At 45.8% G+C, this 14,107-nt stretch overlaps 4 protein-coding genes across 6 annotated transcripts; 2 read left to right on the top strand and 2 right to left on the bottom strand.

Moving 5' to 3' along the window:
- Positions 1 to 178: 178 nt before the first annotated feature.
- Positions 179 to 7,567, top strand: LOC6537742 (clathrin interactor 1). Of its 3 annotated transcripts, XM_039376604.2 has the most exons (7): positions 196 to 539; positions 1,577 to 1,778; positions 1,838 to 2,207; positions 2,287 to 2,383; positions 2,444 to 3,201; positions 6,761 to 6,813; positions 7,056 to 7,197. In XM_039376604.2, exons 1-6 carry the CDS (start codon positions 487 to 489, stop codon positions 6,811 to 6,813), a joined length of 1,533 nt encoding a protein of 510 aa, XP_039232538.1. In that variant the 5' UTR covers positions 196 to 486; the 3' UTR covers positions 7,056 to 7,197. The 3 variants fall into 3 exon arrangements, with proteins under 3 accessions (XP_015048478.1, XP_039232538.1, XP_002098283.2); XM_015192992.3 differs by lacking the exons at positions 6,761 to 6,813; positions 7,056 to 7,197 and adding an exon at positions 3,466 to 6,424 and having other exon boundaries at positions 179 to 539; XM_002098247.4 differs by lacking the exon at positions 6,761 to 6,813 and having other exon boundaries at positions 198 to 539; positions 7,056 to 7,567.
- Positions 7,568 to 8,050: 483 nt separating this feature from the next.
- Positions 8,051 to 10,050, bottom strand: LOC6537743 (nucleolar protein 56). The gene is made up of 3 exons (XM_002098248.4): positions 9,917 to 10,050; positions 9,351 to 9,753; positions 8,051 to 9,282 (listed from the first exon to the last, which is right to left on the bottom strand). The coding sequence occupies exons 1-3, from the start codon at positions 9,917 to 9,919 to the stop codon at positions 8,195 to 8,197; spliced, it is 1,494 nt and encodes a 497-aa protein (XP_002098284.1). The 5' UTR covers positions 9,920 to 10,050; the 3' UTR covers positions 8,051 to 8,194.
- Positions 10,051 to 10,131: 81 nt separating this feature from the next.
- Positions 10,132 to 12,308, top strand: LOC6537744 (MOB kinase activator-like 1). Its single transcript, XM_002098249.4, has 3 exons — positions 10,132 to 10,564; positions 10,970 to 11,136; positions 11,198 to 12,308. The coding sequence occupies exons 1-3, from the start codon at positions 10,551 to 10,553 to the stop codon at positions 11,674 to 11,676; spliced, it is 660 nt and encodes a 219-aa protein (XP_002098285.1). The 5' UTR covers positions 10,132 to 10,550; the 3' UTR covers positions 11,677 to 12,308.
- Positions 12,265 to 13,982, bottom strand: LOC6537745 (retinol-binding protein pinta). The gene is made up of 3 exons (XM_002098250.3): positions 13,341 to 13,982; positions 12,862 to 13,091; positions 12,265 to 12,805 (listed from the first exon to the last, which is right to left on the bottom strand). Exons 1-3 carry the CDS (start codon positions 13,731 to 13,733, stop codon positions 12,607 to 12,609), a joined length of 822 nt encoding a protein of 273 aa, XP_002098286.1. The 5' UTR covers positions 13,734 to 13,982; the 3' UTR covers positions 12,265 to 12,606.
- Positions 13,983 to 14,107: the final 125 nt, after the last annotated feature.

The following is a 14,107-nucleotide window of genomic DNA, read 5'->3' on the forward strand; positions in this document are numbered from 1 at the left end:
ATAGCATGTACTTTCGTCATCAAATTCCTTTCAGTTATTTGGAAAATGCTTTAAATTTCAAAACGTTCTCATTGTGCTTCATAAATAAAAAAAACTCATGTTTTAATCGGCTTTTTGTCGTGCAAATTTGCAAAGCTATTTTTGATCAATAACGGCTACTTTCAGCTATTTATCGGATTTAGCTGCACTTGAACAGCCAGAGTTGGCAACACTGTTTGCAACACTGGACACGACAGCTCACCAAATATTAGCTGCTGTGATTTTGTTTTACAATTTTCGTTTAAATTTTTACATTTTTGTTTGCGGAAAGCGCGGGTGCGAGACAGGTGCGCAGTTTCCATGCAAAAGTGCAATTCGTCAGCTGGAAAACAGTCAGAAAACGGCACGCCAAGCGAAAACGAGTTCGACGTCTTGTTGTAGTTGGATTTTCCAGCCACTTTTCGACGAGATTGTGTGAAAAATTCCGTAGCATTCAATAGCCTCAAAATGGTGGATAAGTTCATCAGCATGTGGAAAGTGCGCGAGTTGGCGGACAAGGTGTAAGTGATCAGAAATATCTAGGATATATCCATACGCATATAAAATGGGATGTGTGTATAACATTCCATCAACGCCGAAGTGAATGTAAAGACTCCCACGCCCCAAGTTCTTTCCTTTCCCGCCACGCCCCCATCTCCTCAAGGACTTCAAAAGCTGTATGTCATGCAGAAATCCATAATAATTCATGAATATATCTAAATTATGGATGAACTGCATCGGGGTGCTGGATTAGGTTCACGTTTTTAACTGCTTTCAAGGTTATTCGCCATTCCAAGCGAGCTTTACCAACACAGCCGCATTCCGATATGGATATCCATGTGAATATATGTGTGTGTATGTGGGGCTTTATCAAGAAACAATTTGTTTGCTTTCGACTGCCCAAATATAACAAAATGTTTCCACCTGTGTTAACAGCTCCACTTCCAGGCTTTCCAGTGAAATGGGTGTTTCTGTTTCCCCATCGAATTATTAATTATGGCTGCCCCCTTTCACCTGCGCCTTTTATGGGGTAGTTATTCCAAAAAAAGAGGCTATAGTTCGAATAAATAATGCAAAGTCAATGGAGTCTCGCTGGCCAGCACCGAACTCATTAGGTTAAGTGCACGGGTACACTTTTCGTAGGGCTTATCTGGAGCTGATAAGGAACACCTAGCTGGCCCGGTTTGCGACAATTAGCCCTCTTCCATCACGTTTCGAACGTCTATCAACGTCGCAGCCAAGTCATACGTATTACCTTTTTATCTCCATCTGGGCATTGTAAATCTGTATTGTCACACAGCGTTTACTTTAAAATACCAGTTCTGATTAACTGGCAGTTTATCTATTTGATTATCTACTCGATTGAGTTTATTGAATGCCCCAAGTCAATATCCCTTATGTTCATTATATTCTATACATTAACTAAAGATACCAGGTTTGATCTATGAGATATACAGGTAATATCTTAAGATAATATAGGAGTTAGATTAATAAATATGGGTGTGCTCCCGTCTAATAAAAAAACATAATTTTAATAAATATTCCAATCCCCTTGCAGCACCAATGTCGTGATGAATTACACGGAAACGGAGGGCAAGGTGCGGGAAGCCACCAACGATGATCCGTGGGGGCCGACGGGACCCCTCATGCAGGAATTGGCCTACTCCACCTTCTCATACGAAACATTCCCGGAGGTGATGTCCATGCTGTGGAAGCGCATGCTGCAGGACAATAAAACCAATTGGCGACGCACCTACAAGGTACAGTTTTAAGTTTAAACTAATAAATATAAAACTAACGAATAATTATTGACTTACAGAGCCTCCTTCTGCTAAACTATTTGGTGCGAAACGGCTCTGAGCGGGTGGTAACCTCCTCCCGGGAGCACATCTACGATCTGCGCTCGCTGGAGAACTATACGTTCACCGACGAGGGCGGCAAGGATCAGGGTATTAATGTTAGGCATAAGGTACGAGAGCTTATAGACTTTATTCAGGACGATGATCGATTGCGCGAGGAGCGTAAGAAGGCGAAGAAGAACAAGGACAAGTACATCGGCATGAGCAGCGACGCCATGGGGATGCGAAGCGGTGGCTACAGCGGTTATAGCGGTGGCTCTGGAGGAGGCGGCGGTGGTAGCGGTGGCTACAATGATGGCGATTACCGCTCTAGTCGTGGAGACAATTGGTGTAAGCAAGCAGTTTCTGTTTATATATTTTTTATCAAACAGTAGTTTGTGTATTAATGGTATTCATGGTTTTACTGCAGACTCCGACAAAAGCGCCGAGAAGGATCGGTATGAGGATGATGATACTCACTACGACGGAGAGCGGGAGGGATCCGATAGCGACTCACCCAGTCCAAGGCAAGTGTTCACTTTACCAATAAACCATACTTATTTCCTAATGGTCACATATCCGAGCAGACGTAACTATCGATACAATGACCGCGCGAGTCCTGCCGAAGTGGCCAGCGAGGGCAAACCTTCCAGCCTCAACATGAACATTCGTTCGAAGACCGTTAGTTCCCCTGTCTCCAAGCAGCCCACTTCAACAGCGTCTGCCAAGCCAGCGCTGTCCCAGAAGAAGATCGATCTGGGTGCGGCAGCAAACTTTGGAAAACCAGCTCCTGGCGGTGCTGCTGGCATCCACTCGCCAACTCACCGCGACACTCCCACCAGCGTGGATTTAATGGGCGGCGGCTCGCCGTCGCCGTCTACTTCCAAGGCAAACAATAATACGCAAAGCAATAACAACGATCTGTTGGACGATCTGTTCAAGACCTGCTCACCACCGCCAGGGCAGGAGAAGACGCTGAACAGTGCCGCCGTGGTTGTGGATGACGATGATGACTTTAACCCGCGGGCCAGCGATGCTAGCCAACAGGAATTCGGTGATTTCGCCGCTGCTTTCGGGCAACCCTCATCGGGATCGGCGATCAGCGAGCCACCATCAACGGGCCTGGTTCCGGCTGCGAACGATGAGTTCGCCGACTTTGCGGCGTTCCAAGGCTCCACAACGTCGACCTCTGCCCTAGATGGTAATCTGCTGAAGACTGCCACGCCGGCAAACGATTCGTTTGACCTGTTCAATTCAGCTCCCACCTCGACGGCAGCTACAACAACGGCTACAGATCTCCTGGCGGGCCTGGGCGATCTGTCCATTCACCAAAGCATGCCCATGGGTGAGTTGCAGTTCGATTCTCGTAGCTTAACATAGTCGTAAATTTGAAATATGTTTAAGATTAGAGTAATTGCCTTGCCCTTAGTCACTTCATGATATTTAGGAATCGCTGCATGAAGGTGCGCCTTCCGAGCTTGACTAGAGCCGTTATCTCTACCTCGAGCTCCACAGCCCCACACAAAGATACACAACCTCATCCTCCCACATATAAACGGCAACATTTTCCAATCGGATGCACTCGTTCTCTTCTCGTTCTCTCTCGTAGCTGTTGAAGAGCAGTTGTCATCCGGTAATGATTCGATGTCGTCGCCTTCCCCAAAGCCGCCACCTGAGGCAGTGCGTCTGGCTTTTACCAAGGCGCAGAAGCAGCTGCGCGACTTAATGCAGGTTCAGAGCGCTTCCGCGGTTGCCCAAGTGGCAGCCATTCTGAGGGAGCTGCATAACTCAAACGCACTGCCCGGATTTGCAACCCCTGAACAGTTGGTTGGTCTCGATCGTCAGACGTGCGACTGGAGTTGTCTTGCCCATGGAGAGTATGCCGCATTGCTGAATCAATTGGCAGAGCTATTCAGCCAGGACTGGCCAGAGCCTTCGCAGGATGTCGAAGTCATTAACTTCTTTAAGCTCGATCACAGCTTTGATTATGTATCGGTTGCCTTTGAGTCGCTTCAGACAAGATTGGATAAGTTTCCCAGTACCATTAGTTCCTTGCTGGAAAACATGGTCAAAGATGAGAGCCTAATTTCTATCGCCTTGCTGCACATCTCCCGCCAGAGAGCTTCCTTGATGCAACGGTTTGCTCGGACCATCAAAGTTATGCCGGAAAGAAAAGTGGAGGAGCTGGATGCCCAGGTTAAGGCGTTCTTCCAATTGCTCATCGGTCTGCCAGCCCAGGTGGCCAATCGAATGGGCAGAAGACTACCGGAGACATTTGCTCCAGTTTCTTATCAGCAGCTCCTGCTGCGCCAGTGGCTGAAATCTTTGCACTTTGTCCTGCAGTGCGATGATAATGGAGAATACTTTGATTTGGAACCATACTCCTGGCTTTTGTCACAGGTTATAAACCTAATTTATGATGGACCAACTTTGGAGAGAATTCTGCGAGTACTTAAGGACTATGCGGTGGCTCCCAGAGGAAGAAAAGTAGTGCATACTATATTACGAGAATTGGATCCCGCTGCTTGCCTAAAAACGGCACAATCGGCGCTTTCTGCGGAATTGAACCTATACGTTCTTATAGGTGCTGCTACCTTGGAGACTCCTCACTGGAAGCATTGTCTGATTCAGAAGTTGCCACTCCAACGCACACCCGTGGATAATAAGCAGCTTAAAACATTGGCCAGTTATCTTAACGCCGTAGCTCCTGCTCAATTGCAGGTTCTTTTTAATCAGTTGCTTGGAATCTGGTCAAAGCGCATTTCCTTGCAGAAACTCGGTAGCCAAGAGCACTTGGCCATATCCAAATTGCTTGTGTTGTCGGGTAAATGCCTTTGTCGGAATCTTGAATTGGATTTGAACATCAAGCGTCAGCTCCACGATGGACTCAGTAACCATCTGCAGTCCCCAGATGCACTGCAGCGACATGTGGGCATGAAGACCGTGGAGCTTATATTCAATTTCATTGCCTTGCCTGACACGAAGGAGGATGATCGTCTACGATTTGATTACGATACATTTAAGGAAACCTTTCAATGGCACATCTTTGAAGAGTTTGATGAATTGGCTCAGTTTGAAAGCCCGAGCAAGTCTAAGCTAGATGAGAAGCCTTGTGAGGATCAGCTGAAACAATTAGAACTACATCTCAGCGACTTTATGAGTACATCAGAACAGAAGAAGCCGCAGAAGCAGAATATCGAAATAAAAGCCAAACCCGCGCCCAAAACTCAGAATATAAGCATGCAGTTGGACTCGGATGACGACGAGCCACTGGATGAAGACGACGATGATTTTAAGCCCTATGACATGTCCAACGATACAACCACCACCATTGAGCAGCGCCCCAAATTTGTTATCGACTTGCTGCACCTTCTCCGAGCAAAAGTGGAGAATTACCAGGTGTTCGAAGGAGCCATGGGCACGGCGGAGCAACTTATACGAGGCCAGCTGGCCAAGCATGATACTCAGTTGGCCTTAGATCTGCTACAGCTTTTCCTAGTCATGGAAATGCAGTTCTACTATGAGCACTTCGAACGTATGCAGTTTAAGTGTTGCGTGGCCATTTGTGTGACGCATCCTGGTCCCTGTGCCGAGTACTTGTGCCGACAGTTCCACACGGATAACTCCACCTACGCGTCCAGTGTCCGTATTCTTATCCTTCAGGTACTGGCAGCAACGGCAAAAGAACTTTCTGGCGATGAAAACAAGCAGGATGAGATGGAAATCCTGGATGTTGTGCCACCGGCAGCCAAGCAACCACGAAAGTTTGAGTTTCAGCAGGAGGAGGAAAGTCCGGCCGCTCGACTGGCCGCTGCGCAAAGAATTATCCGCGACCGGCTGCGGGCCAAGACGAAGAGATATTTCAGCAAGCCGAAAACCGCAGATCGAATTGAGAAACCCAACCCATTTTACCCGGTTGCCGGTACCTTTTTCTTCAGTTTGGTGAGGGGGCAACGCACCCGACAAATGCTCTTCGTAAAGTACGAAAATATTTCTCACGACATCGACACCCAGTTGCTTGTTAACCTGCTACACACCCTGTCCGTGCTGGTCATGTGCTCCCAGAACTGTCCACTGCTGCCGGCGATGACCCGCGAGATCTTTGACCTGTGCGCTTTTGTGCGTTTCAATGCCGAGGCTCGCGTCCGTGCGGCCACACTGCAGCTAATAGGAATCGCCCTGGTCACCACACCAGCTCATGTGCTGGCCCAGCACTTTGCGGAATCGTTGAACGAACTGCAGCGCTGGCTGGATGACTTCATAAGATCGCCGTTGGTGGGTGGAGAGACTTCGGAGGAGTGCCGGGAACTGGCCCAAAGCATTCTGGACACCTGCTACAAACTCTTTGACACAGCCGCCATGGAACAGGCTGCCTAACTGGGGCATCAACAACTTTTGAAAACCTTTAGAGTCTTAAGAGATTTAAAATATCGAAACTGTATTTAAAATACACTAAGCTTATACCTTGTTAAGGAAAAACGAACAATTGTTTTGCGAAATATTCAGAGTTATTATCCTAAATATTTCCGAAATACATTCATAACACATCTGATTTTTTACAAGATTAAGTCATATTTTATATTACTTCATCATAAAAACAGTAAACGCAGTGTCCTTAAATATTTTTGTAGTATTATAAAACACTAATAATAGACTCGAAAGAGAGATATATTTGCCAGAAATAAGATAATAGTTCAAGGAATTGTTGCTTATGTATCTCTCACCCTTCAAGCCATTGTATTGCAGGTATACATATACGGATTTACCTCATTTAAACTATGTACTTTCTTTTGTTTATTTGTTTTTCTCCTACTGCATATTTGTATTGCAAACCACACACACATTGGATCCAATATTATTTCTCAAATATATACATATGTATTTAATAATGGTGAATTGAAAAGCATTTCTCAATATTCCGGGCATTGTGCGGCCTCCGCAGCCGCGGACTCATTAGGTAAACCAATCCAAAACGGCAATAGCCACATACAAGATACGAACCTATTCTTTCCTTCTGTAATTGCACTTGATTTGCTCCGCAAACGCTTCCGAGTAGTGACCACCTCATTAGCCAATCACCAAGTAGCCGCATTCGCAATTCTATCGAAGCCACACATTCAAAACAGCTTTTTGTGAAACCGAAATGAAAACGAAAAGTGAAACCCCGAATAACATTATTATTGCTTTTGTTTATTCCAGACAATATTATGCCTCCCATTGCCGCCGTCACGGGCAATAATCTGCTCCAGCCCATGTCGGTGACCAATAATAACAATAACACCAACGGGGGCGCAGTCAATGCCGCTGCCAGTGTCCAGCCCACCAACGTGGGCGCCACCTGGTCGGGCGACCTGAAGGGCGGCAAGATGAACATCGACCTGGACAACCTGCTGATGAGCAAGTCGGGCAAGCCCAGTGCCCCGGCCCCCTCGATGAACGCCCTGAAGACAAACAGCCCGGCAAAGGCCCCGCTGAATGTGCAGACAGCTGGCGGATTCCCTGGACTGTCGCCAATGACCAGTCCGAATATATTTGGGGCTCCGGCACCACAGCAAAGCATTCCACAAAACCAATCAGCATTTGCCAACTTTGGAGCGTTCCAGCAGCAGCAGCAGAATCACAGCAATAATAACAATAACAATAACAGCTCGTCGGCATTTGACTTGTTTCAATGATATTTTTTAGCCTAATTAAACCCAGCTTTGAACCTACTACCTACCCAAATTGTCCACTCTCACATTCACATTTCCACGATCGCTAAACTTGTCAGTTCTATATATTATTTACGTTTTCCTTTCCCCCTGCTGTACAAAGTTTGCGACACGTGCAATTTGTTGCTAAATTTATTGTTAAACAATTTACCCCCGATGCAATTTTCCGGATCAAACCCATTAACTCCACATCCGTCCTGATCGTCCACTCGGAATTTGAAAGTCGTCATCAAATGCAATACAGAGTAGTTGAATAATGGTTGTACTGAACGGATTTGTTAGCACAACGCGCGGACGGACGGCTGAGCGATCCATCATTGAAATTGTTAAACAAAATACTACACGTAATGAAATCAAACAATTTTAGCAATAGTTAACGTTACGATGTGTCTGTATATAAATTGAATGTAAAGCAAATATGAAATATAAAATAATTGAAACCAATAATTATGAACGTGTTTCTTAATTTAATACGCAAACTCATAAAATTGCGGTGGGAATGCCCTCCAAAGTATATGTTTATTAAATTTGAATTGGGATCCATCAGGGTCAAAGGAAATACAAAAGAAGCATGTAAGTAAAAGATAATTGTGTGGACTAAAACTAAGTTGAATGTAATAGAGACATTTACGCCTCCACGGCTTCCTTGTTTTTGTTCTTCTTTTTCTTCTTCTTCTTTGGCTCTCCATCATCGTTTCCATTGCCATTCTCTGCCTCGGCGGCTGCTCCATTTCCATTGCTGGCGCCATTCGTCTCGCCCTCATCCTCAGCCGCCCGCTTCTTCTTCTTGTTCTTCTTTTTCTCGGACTGTGGAGTGACTGCCGCCTCTAGGCCAGCTGCCTCAATGGCCTCCTTCATCACCTCAATGTTCTTGCGCGGCACATCGCCGGACTCGTAGAACTTGAGACGATCTTCGACCTGTTGCTTAAGTGTTTCGCCGAACACGCTCGTCGGCTGCTCTAGGAAACAATCGATACGCGACGCGATGGAGCACTTGTTGGCCAGGAAGCGAGAGATGCGACCCTTGTTCTTCAGGCCAGCTCGACCGATGAAAGAGGAGTGATAGATAAGACCATACTTGGGCGTATTGGAGCGGGTCTTTAGAGCACGGAAAAGCGCCTTTTCGGCACCCAGGATTTGTACTGTAGATGCTGGGTACTTGGCCAGATTGGTCAAGCTGCCGGCATGCGAAATCAGGCGGGCACCGACCTGGTCGCCAATCAAAGACTGCAGATTGGGCGCCACCAAGTTCATCTTGTTGTGCAAGTAGGTAGACAGTTTCTTTCGGTACTCGGAGAGCTTGACAACGCGCTCGGCGAACAGTTCAATGTTCATCAGATCCACAATGGAGATGTCCATGCCCATGGACATCTTGGCGGCATCAATGATAGCCTGAGCCTTGGCGGAGTCCATGACGATCTTCTCAAGCTCCTCCAGCTGATCTTGCGTGAGGTTCTTGCGATCTTTGATGAACTTAGCCGCCTTGGCGAACATGTAATTGTCGGGAACGATTTTGACCAGTTCTGGGAAGTGGTACGAGTACCACTCGCGTATCCGCATGGAGAAGGTATTCACGTCCTTATCCAGCTGATCCAGCAGAGCAATCGACTGGATGATCATGTTGTCGGAACGATGGACATTGAACTTGACCTTGGCACGCGAGTAGCTGTGGCCCAGACCCAGCTGAGCAACGCCAGCGGACTTGTCGGTGAATCCTGGAATGGATGAAACAGGATTTAGTTAGTAAAAGTGGATTGAACTGGTGGCAGAGCAGATATCTTACCCTTCACCAGCTTGGCGAAGTGGAATCGCACGCCACGCAGGATCTCAGGAACCACTCCAAAGTGACTGCACTGCACGCCAATGGCCTCGGTGATGGCAGCTCCCAGCTTGGCATCCGCAATACCCAGGGTACACTTCTTCTTCTTCAGCTTGGCGAAGAAGTCATCCAAGAAGGAAAGCAGATCCTGAGGTACAATACCCTCAGAAATGGCATTAATGTTCTCCAGAGCGGCAATGGCCGTCTTGAAAGGCGCAAATCCAGCCAGCTTAACAATGGAGTTGAACTTGGCGAGGTCCGTCACTGAGGACTCCACCTGGGGCAGGAACATAGACACCTCCTCGAACTCCTTGACGGAGAAGAGCGAGAAGCCCGCCGCATGCTCATACAGCACGTACAGGTTCGACTGGAGGCGGGGAAATGGAAAATTATCAGTCTGATGCGGTGGCAAACACATGTGGTTTTGGGTGCTCCGCATGTGTAGGTTAGTTTTCGTATGGAAAATATTTTCATTTCACCGGCAACCCAAAGAGCATTTAAATGTATGACATTAACAATTAAATATTTACCATATCTATGCCGATTATATGCTGATTTAATTAAAAATTATACACTTTTATACACCCACGATGCTGCTACAGTTGTTTTTCCACGTGCTTACTTCAAGTGTGACCATGGCAAGCCAGATGGGAAATGCCGACGACATACCAGAAAAAATACCACAGTACCGTACTGTATTATTTCAACAGGCTGGCCACGTTGATAACCTGATAACCTGTCGCGTTGTCCCTCTCGCACCTTCATCAACTGTCTCTGTGTGTGAAAGCAATTTTATTTTTATTTATAACAAATTTGTTGCGTTTATAAACACAACAGAATAAAATAGTTGGCTCGGCACTCTTCCTGGAACTGCTCACATCAGCTGTTGGGCTGCGGCATTAGTTTACAGACCGACCAATTGGACTCAAACACAGATACCATCATTGCCATTTCCCAGTTCACCAGAGAAAGAAACCTGCTGCGAATTCCAGCCACTTTTCTTCAATTATTATTCGGCGCTAATTGTGTGAAAATCGGCTGTATAAAGCTGCTGACGCGACACAGGAGAGCCGGAAAAGCGGTGTGGCACTCGCCGGAAAATTCTACGCATAGGAAAATTCCATCGGAGGCCCAGTGAAAAGCGGAGCACAGCAATTGCATGCCATGGACTTCTTGTTGTAAGTTCTCGGGGGGCAAAACGGAGTGCAACTGCAATCCTTTCGAGCACAAAGAAAGCTCGGATCACCCCGCCCCCACATCTGACTTTCCGGCTTTGTTTGCCTTTTTTGGGGTGATATCCCCAACTCCTGTACAGTGAAACTTTCCTAATTCTGTCTGCGGTGTCTCGCATACTTGATCAAAGATTTAAAAACAATAACGAAAAATGGTAATTTGTATTGTTTTTAAGCGAAAGATTATTTAATTTACAGTTCCTTGCACTTACAAAATATCACCATTAATATGTTAAGTTATGAAATTGTTCCATAGACAATTTTTATTTACTGTTCAATCTATAGAATCTTTACTGTGTTAATGAGTGGGGTTGTTTGGGGCCGCGACTTATTGCCTTTCTCTACCCACAGCGGTTCCCGTTCCAGCAAGACCTTCAAGCCCAAAAAGAACATCCCGGAGGGCACACACCAATATGATCTCATGAAGCATGCGGCAGCCACGCTGGGATCGGGAAACCTGCGCAACGCAGTGGCCCTTCCAGATGGCGAGGATCTCAACGAGTGGGTGGCCGTCAATAGTGAGTATTGTATAATGCAATTTGTGAAAGAAACCCAATCCTTATTCTTATGCCTTCGCAGCCGTGGACTTCTTTAATCAGATCAACATGCTGTACGGCACCATCACGGAGTTCTGCACCGAGGAGACCTGTGGCATCATGTCGGCTGGCCCGAAATACGAGTACCACTGGGCTGACGGTTTGACCGTAAAGAAGCCCATCAAGTGCAGCGCCCCCAAGTATATTGACTATCTGATGACTTGGGTGCAGGACCAGCTGGACGACGAGACCCTGTTTCCCTCCAAGATCGGCGTGCCGTTTCCAAAGAACTTTCACTCCTCCGCCAAGACCATACTGAAGCGTCTGTTCCGCGTGTATGCGCACATCTACCACCAGCACTTCACAGAGGTGGTGACGCTTGGCGAAGAGGCCCATCTCAATACGTCCTTCAAGCACTTCATCTTCTTCGTGCAGGAGTTCAATCTGATCGAGCGCCGCGAACTGGCCCCGCTGCAGGAGCTCATCGATAAGCTGACGGCTAAGGATGAGCGGCAGATATAGGAATCACTGCATGGAGCCGCGAATTACCGGGATTCCGGCGGCGGTGGCGGTGGTCTGGGCTTGCAGTTGGACTTGTGATGAAAGCGCTCTGGCAGACTCGTGTATTACGCTTTAGTTAGTTACCGCCAATACTTTTATGTTTCGTTCATTGCTTCATGGGGTGCCTCCCACTAAAAAAAAAGAAAACAAAAAACAGCCAATTGGCAATGTGAACCGAACTATAGCGGGCTAATTGCTGATCCAGAGCAACTACTATATTTTTATATGTGAAACGTAACTTTAAGGAGTATAAATCATATTTATATGTATATGTAAAGGAGAAAACAAAAGCAGCAACAGCAACAGCACGCCTTCGGTAACTAACACCTCCCGCTTTCGAGAAACAACCAATATTACGTTCACAAACTATGCGTGTTTCCTTGTTTATCGTTTTTCTTTCTGTATGTATTCTATGTATTTATTACTATTAAAACTATCGCTAATTGCTCGCGGTTCAGCGGATCAAGCGATTTTGTAATGCAAACCCCAGCAATGTGAGGCGACGGTCGACAGCACCCAATAACTGATAATAATTGTAGACTTGATAAACATTTTTGATACGTTTTATACTAATAAAGAGAATATTATGAATACTCGATTCGTTTTTTTTTGGTTTATCGTGCATTGACACTTTATTTGGCAACAAAAAAAAAAAACGAATAATGATTAATACAATGAAAATAGTAACCTTTTTTAAAAAGGTACAACGTAATGCCTTATAAAATACAAATATGGGTAAGTGGGGAATTATGGGGTACTTGTTGTAGTACCCTTCCATAAAATATGACAACTGATATGCGCCTTTGTGCATTTGCGCATTCTGAATGTTTTCGCCTAATCTATAACATTCGGCTAATCGCCTTCTTATCACTGTCGCCACACTAACCCCAATCACTTGAGCTTGCTTTTGTATTTGTCTTGCTCGACATAGAAATCGGCATTCTCCTCTACCAACTGTTTCCACTTCACCGACAGCTCCTTATAGCTCAGTCCATGGCCACCGAGTTCCTTTGGCAATTGATCACAAGACACGGATGTTCCCTCACGACGCACAAAAAGTCGCGATCTTATCTTCGGCGTCATGAATATTCTGAAATAGTAACAATATATGGTAAGGTTTTAATTTTGTAATAACTGACAACACACCTAAAGGTATTCAAAAAGAAGTTCACATGGCGCGGGGCGTTGGTGAACTCCAATAGCTTGGGCTGACATGGATAGGCGGTCCAGCTCTCCACGGATCTCTTGATGAGCTTCGGGTTCATTTGGAGCGCATGCCCAAGTTGAACGCCCTGCATATCCAAAATCGCCACCATTCCGCGGGCACAAGTCTCCGGATCGAGCTTTAGCAGCAGGTCCAATATCATTTTGCTGGTCTGAGAAATAAAGGTCGTCGATATAAGTACATTGAAGGAAAAATGTATATGAAACTAAGTGTATTTCATAATATTACTTTAATTTATTTTAATAAAATAAGCCTATGTTGCCTTTTATTTCATTAATTGCGTATAAGAGATTTGATAATATCTAAGAACTTTATGTTATATACGGCTTCTTTTTTTTTCAGTGCACATGTACGTGTTTGAAAGCATATATCTTGCCAAGTTTGTATTTTCCTGACTCACCTTAAAAACATTATTCTGGCTGTGGAGCTTGGGATCGTGGGCTGCTGTGCGTATGACCACCACCATCCTTTGTTCGGCATCCGGACCGATTGGTAGGAATACGCCCAGCTTCAGTAGCTCCTGGATTTCGGGCAATTGGGGATCGCGATTATCGAACCATTCGGTGCGCTCCGCCCGCATTTGGTAGAACGTTTTCAGTTTCTTCTTGGTTCGCTCCACATCGAACTTGGAGGTGCGGAGGAAGAAGTGCAGGTTCTCGAATGTGTTGCACCCGTTGATCTGGGGATTGGCGACGAGCCAGTCGCTGAGATCCTGGACCTGCGCCAAAACCCTTTCGGGGTCACCATCGGTGGTGGCCACTTGTCTTTTGGAACTGCTGCTGCGCGACCACATGGCGGTCTCTTGGCGGCAACGACTGTCAGCGAACTAAAACCATTGTTTATAAACAAATTGCGACATGCTCTCGCTAACTGAAATAAGCTTTTCAAGCTTTTACGCGTACTCAACGTTTTTTGTTAATCGTTAGTCTTCGCACAGGCAAATCGCATTCTGATATAATATAAGTGCTGATCCGTTGCAAGCTTAATTGTTGCGTTTTGACTCAATTGGATTAATTTAATTCGAATTGATTGGCGAAAAAAGCTGATTGTGTCACTTTGTATTTTAAATTTGTCGATTTTGATAGACGCTGATGCAGGCATATTAGGGATGGGAGAATTTGAATACGTTTACAGTCTCTGCTAACTCGCTGTTAAAATTAACATTGT

The sequence above is a fragment of the Drosophila yakuba genome, chromosome 3R (assembly GCF_016746365.2).
Source record: "Drosophila yakuba strain Tai18E2 chromosome 3R, Prin_Dyak_Tai18E2_2.1, whole genome shotgun sequence".
NCBI lineage: Eukaryota > Metazoa > Arthropoda > Insecta > Diptera > Drosophilidae > Drosophila > Drosophila yakuba.

Coding starts and splice junctions, on each gene's coding strand:
- LOC6537742 (XM_015192992.3), top strand. CDS start 487: ATGGTGGATAAGTTCATCAGCATGTGGAAAGTGCGCGAGTTGGCGGAC. Junction 540..1,576: donor CGCGAGTTGGCGGACAAGGT/GTAAGTGATCAG, acceptor ATCCCCTTGCAG/CACCAATGTCGTGATGAATT. Junction 2,208..2,286: donor TAGTCGTGGAGACAATTGGT/GTAAGCAAGCAG, acceptor GTTTTACTGCAG/ACTCCGACAAAAGCGCCGAG.
- LOC6537743 (XM_002098248.4), bottom strand. Junction 9,283..9,350: donor CTTCGCCAAGCTGGTGAAGG/GTAAGATATCTG, acceptor CATCCATTCCAG/GATTCACCGACAAGTCCGCT.
- LOC6537744 (XM_002098249.4), top strand. Junction 11,137..11,197: donor CGAGTGGGTGGCCGTCAATA/GTGAGTATTGTA, acceptor ATGCCTTCGCAG/CCGTGGACTTCTTTAATCAG.
- LOC6537745 (XM_002098250.3), bottom strand. CDS start 13,733: ATGTGGTCGCGCAGCAGCAGTTCCAAAAGACAAGTGGCCACCACCGAT. Junction 13,092..13,340: donor GCCAGAATAATGTTTTTAAG/GTGAGTCAGGAA, acceptor TTTATTTCTCAG/ACCAGCAAAATGATATTGGA. Junction 12,806..12,861: donor TTCTTTTTGAATACCTTTAG/GTGTGTTGTCAG, acceptor TTACTATTTCAG/AATATTCATGACGCCGAAGA.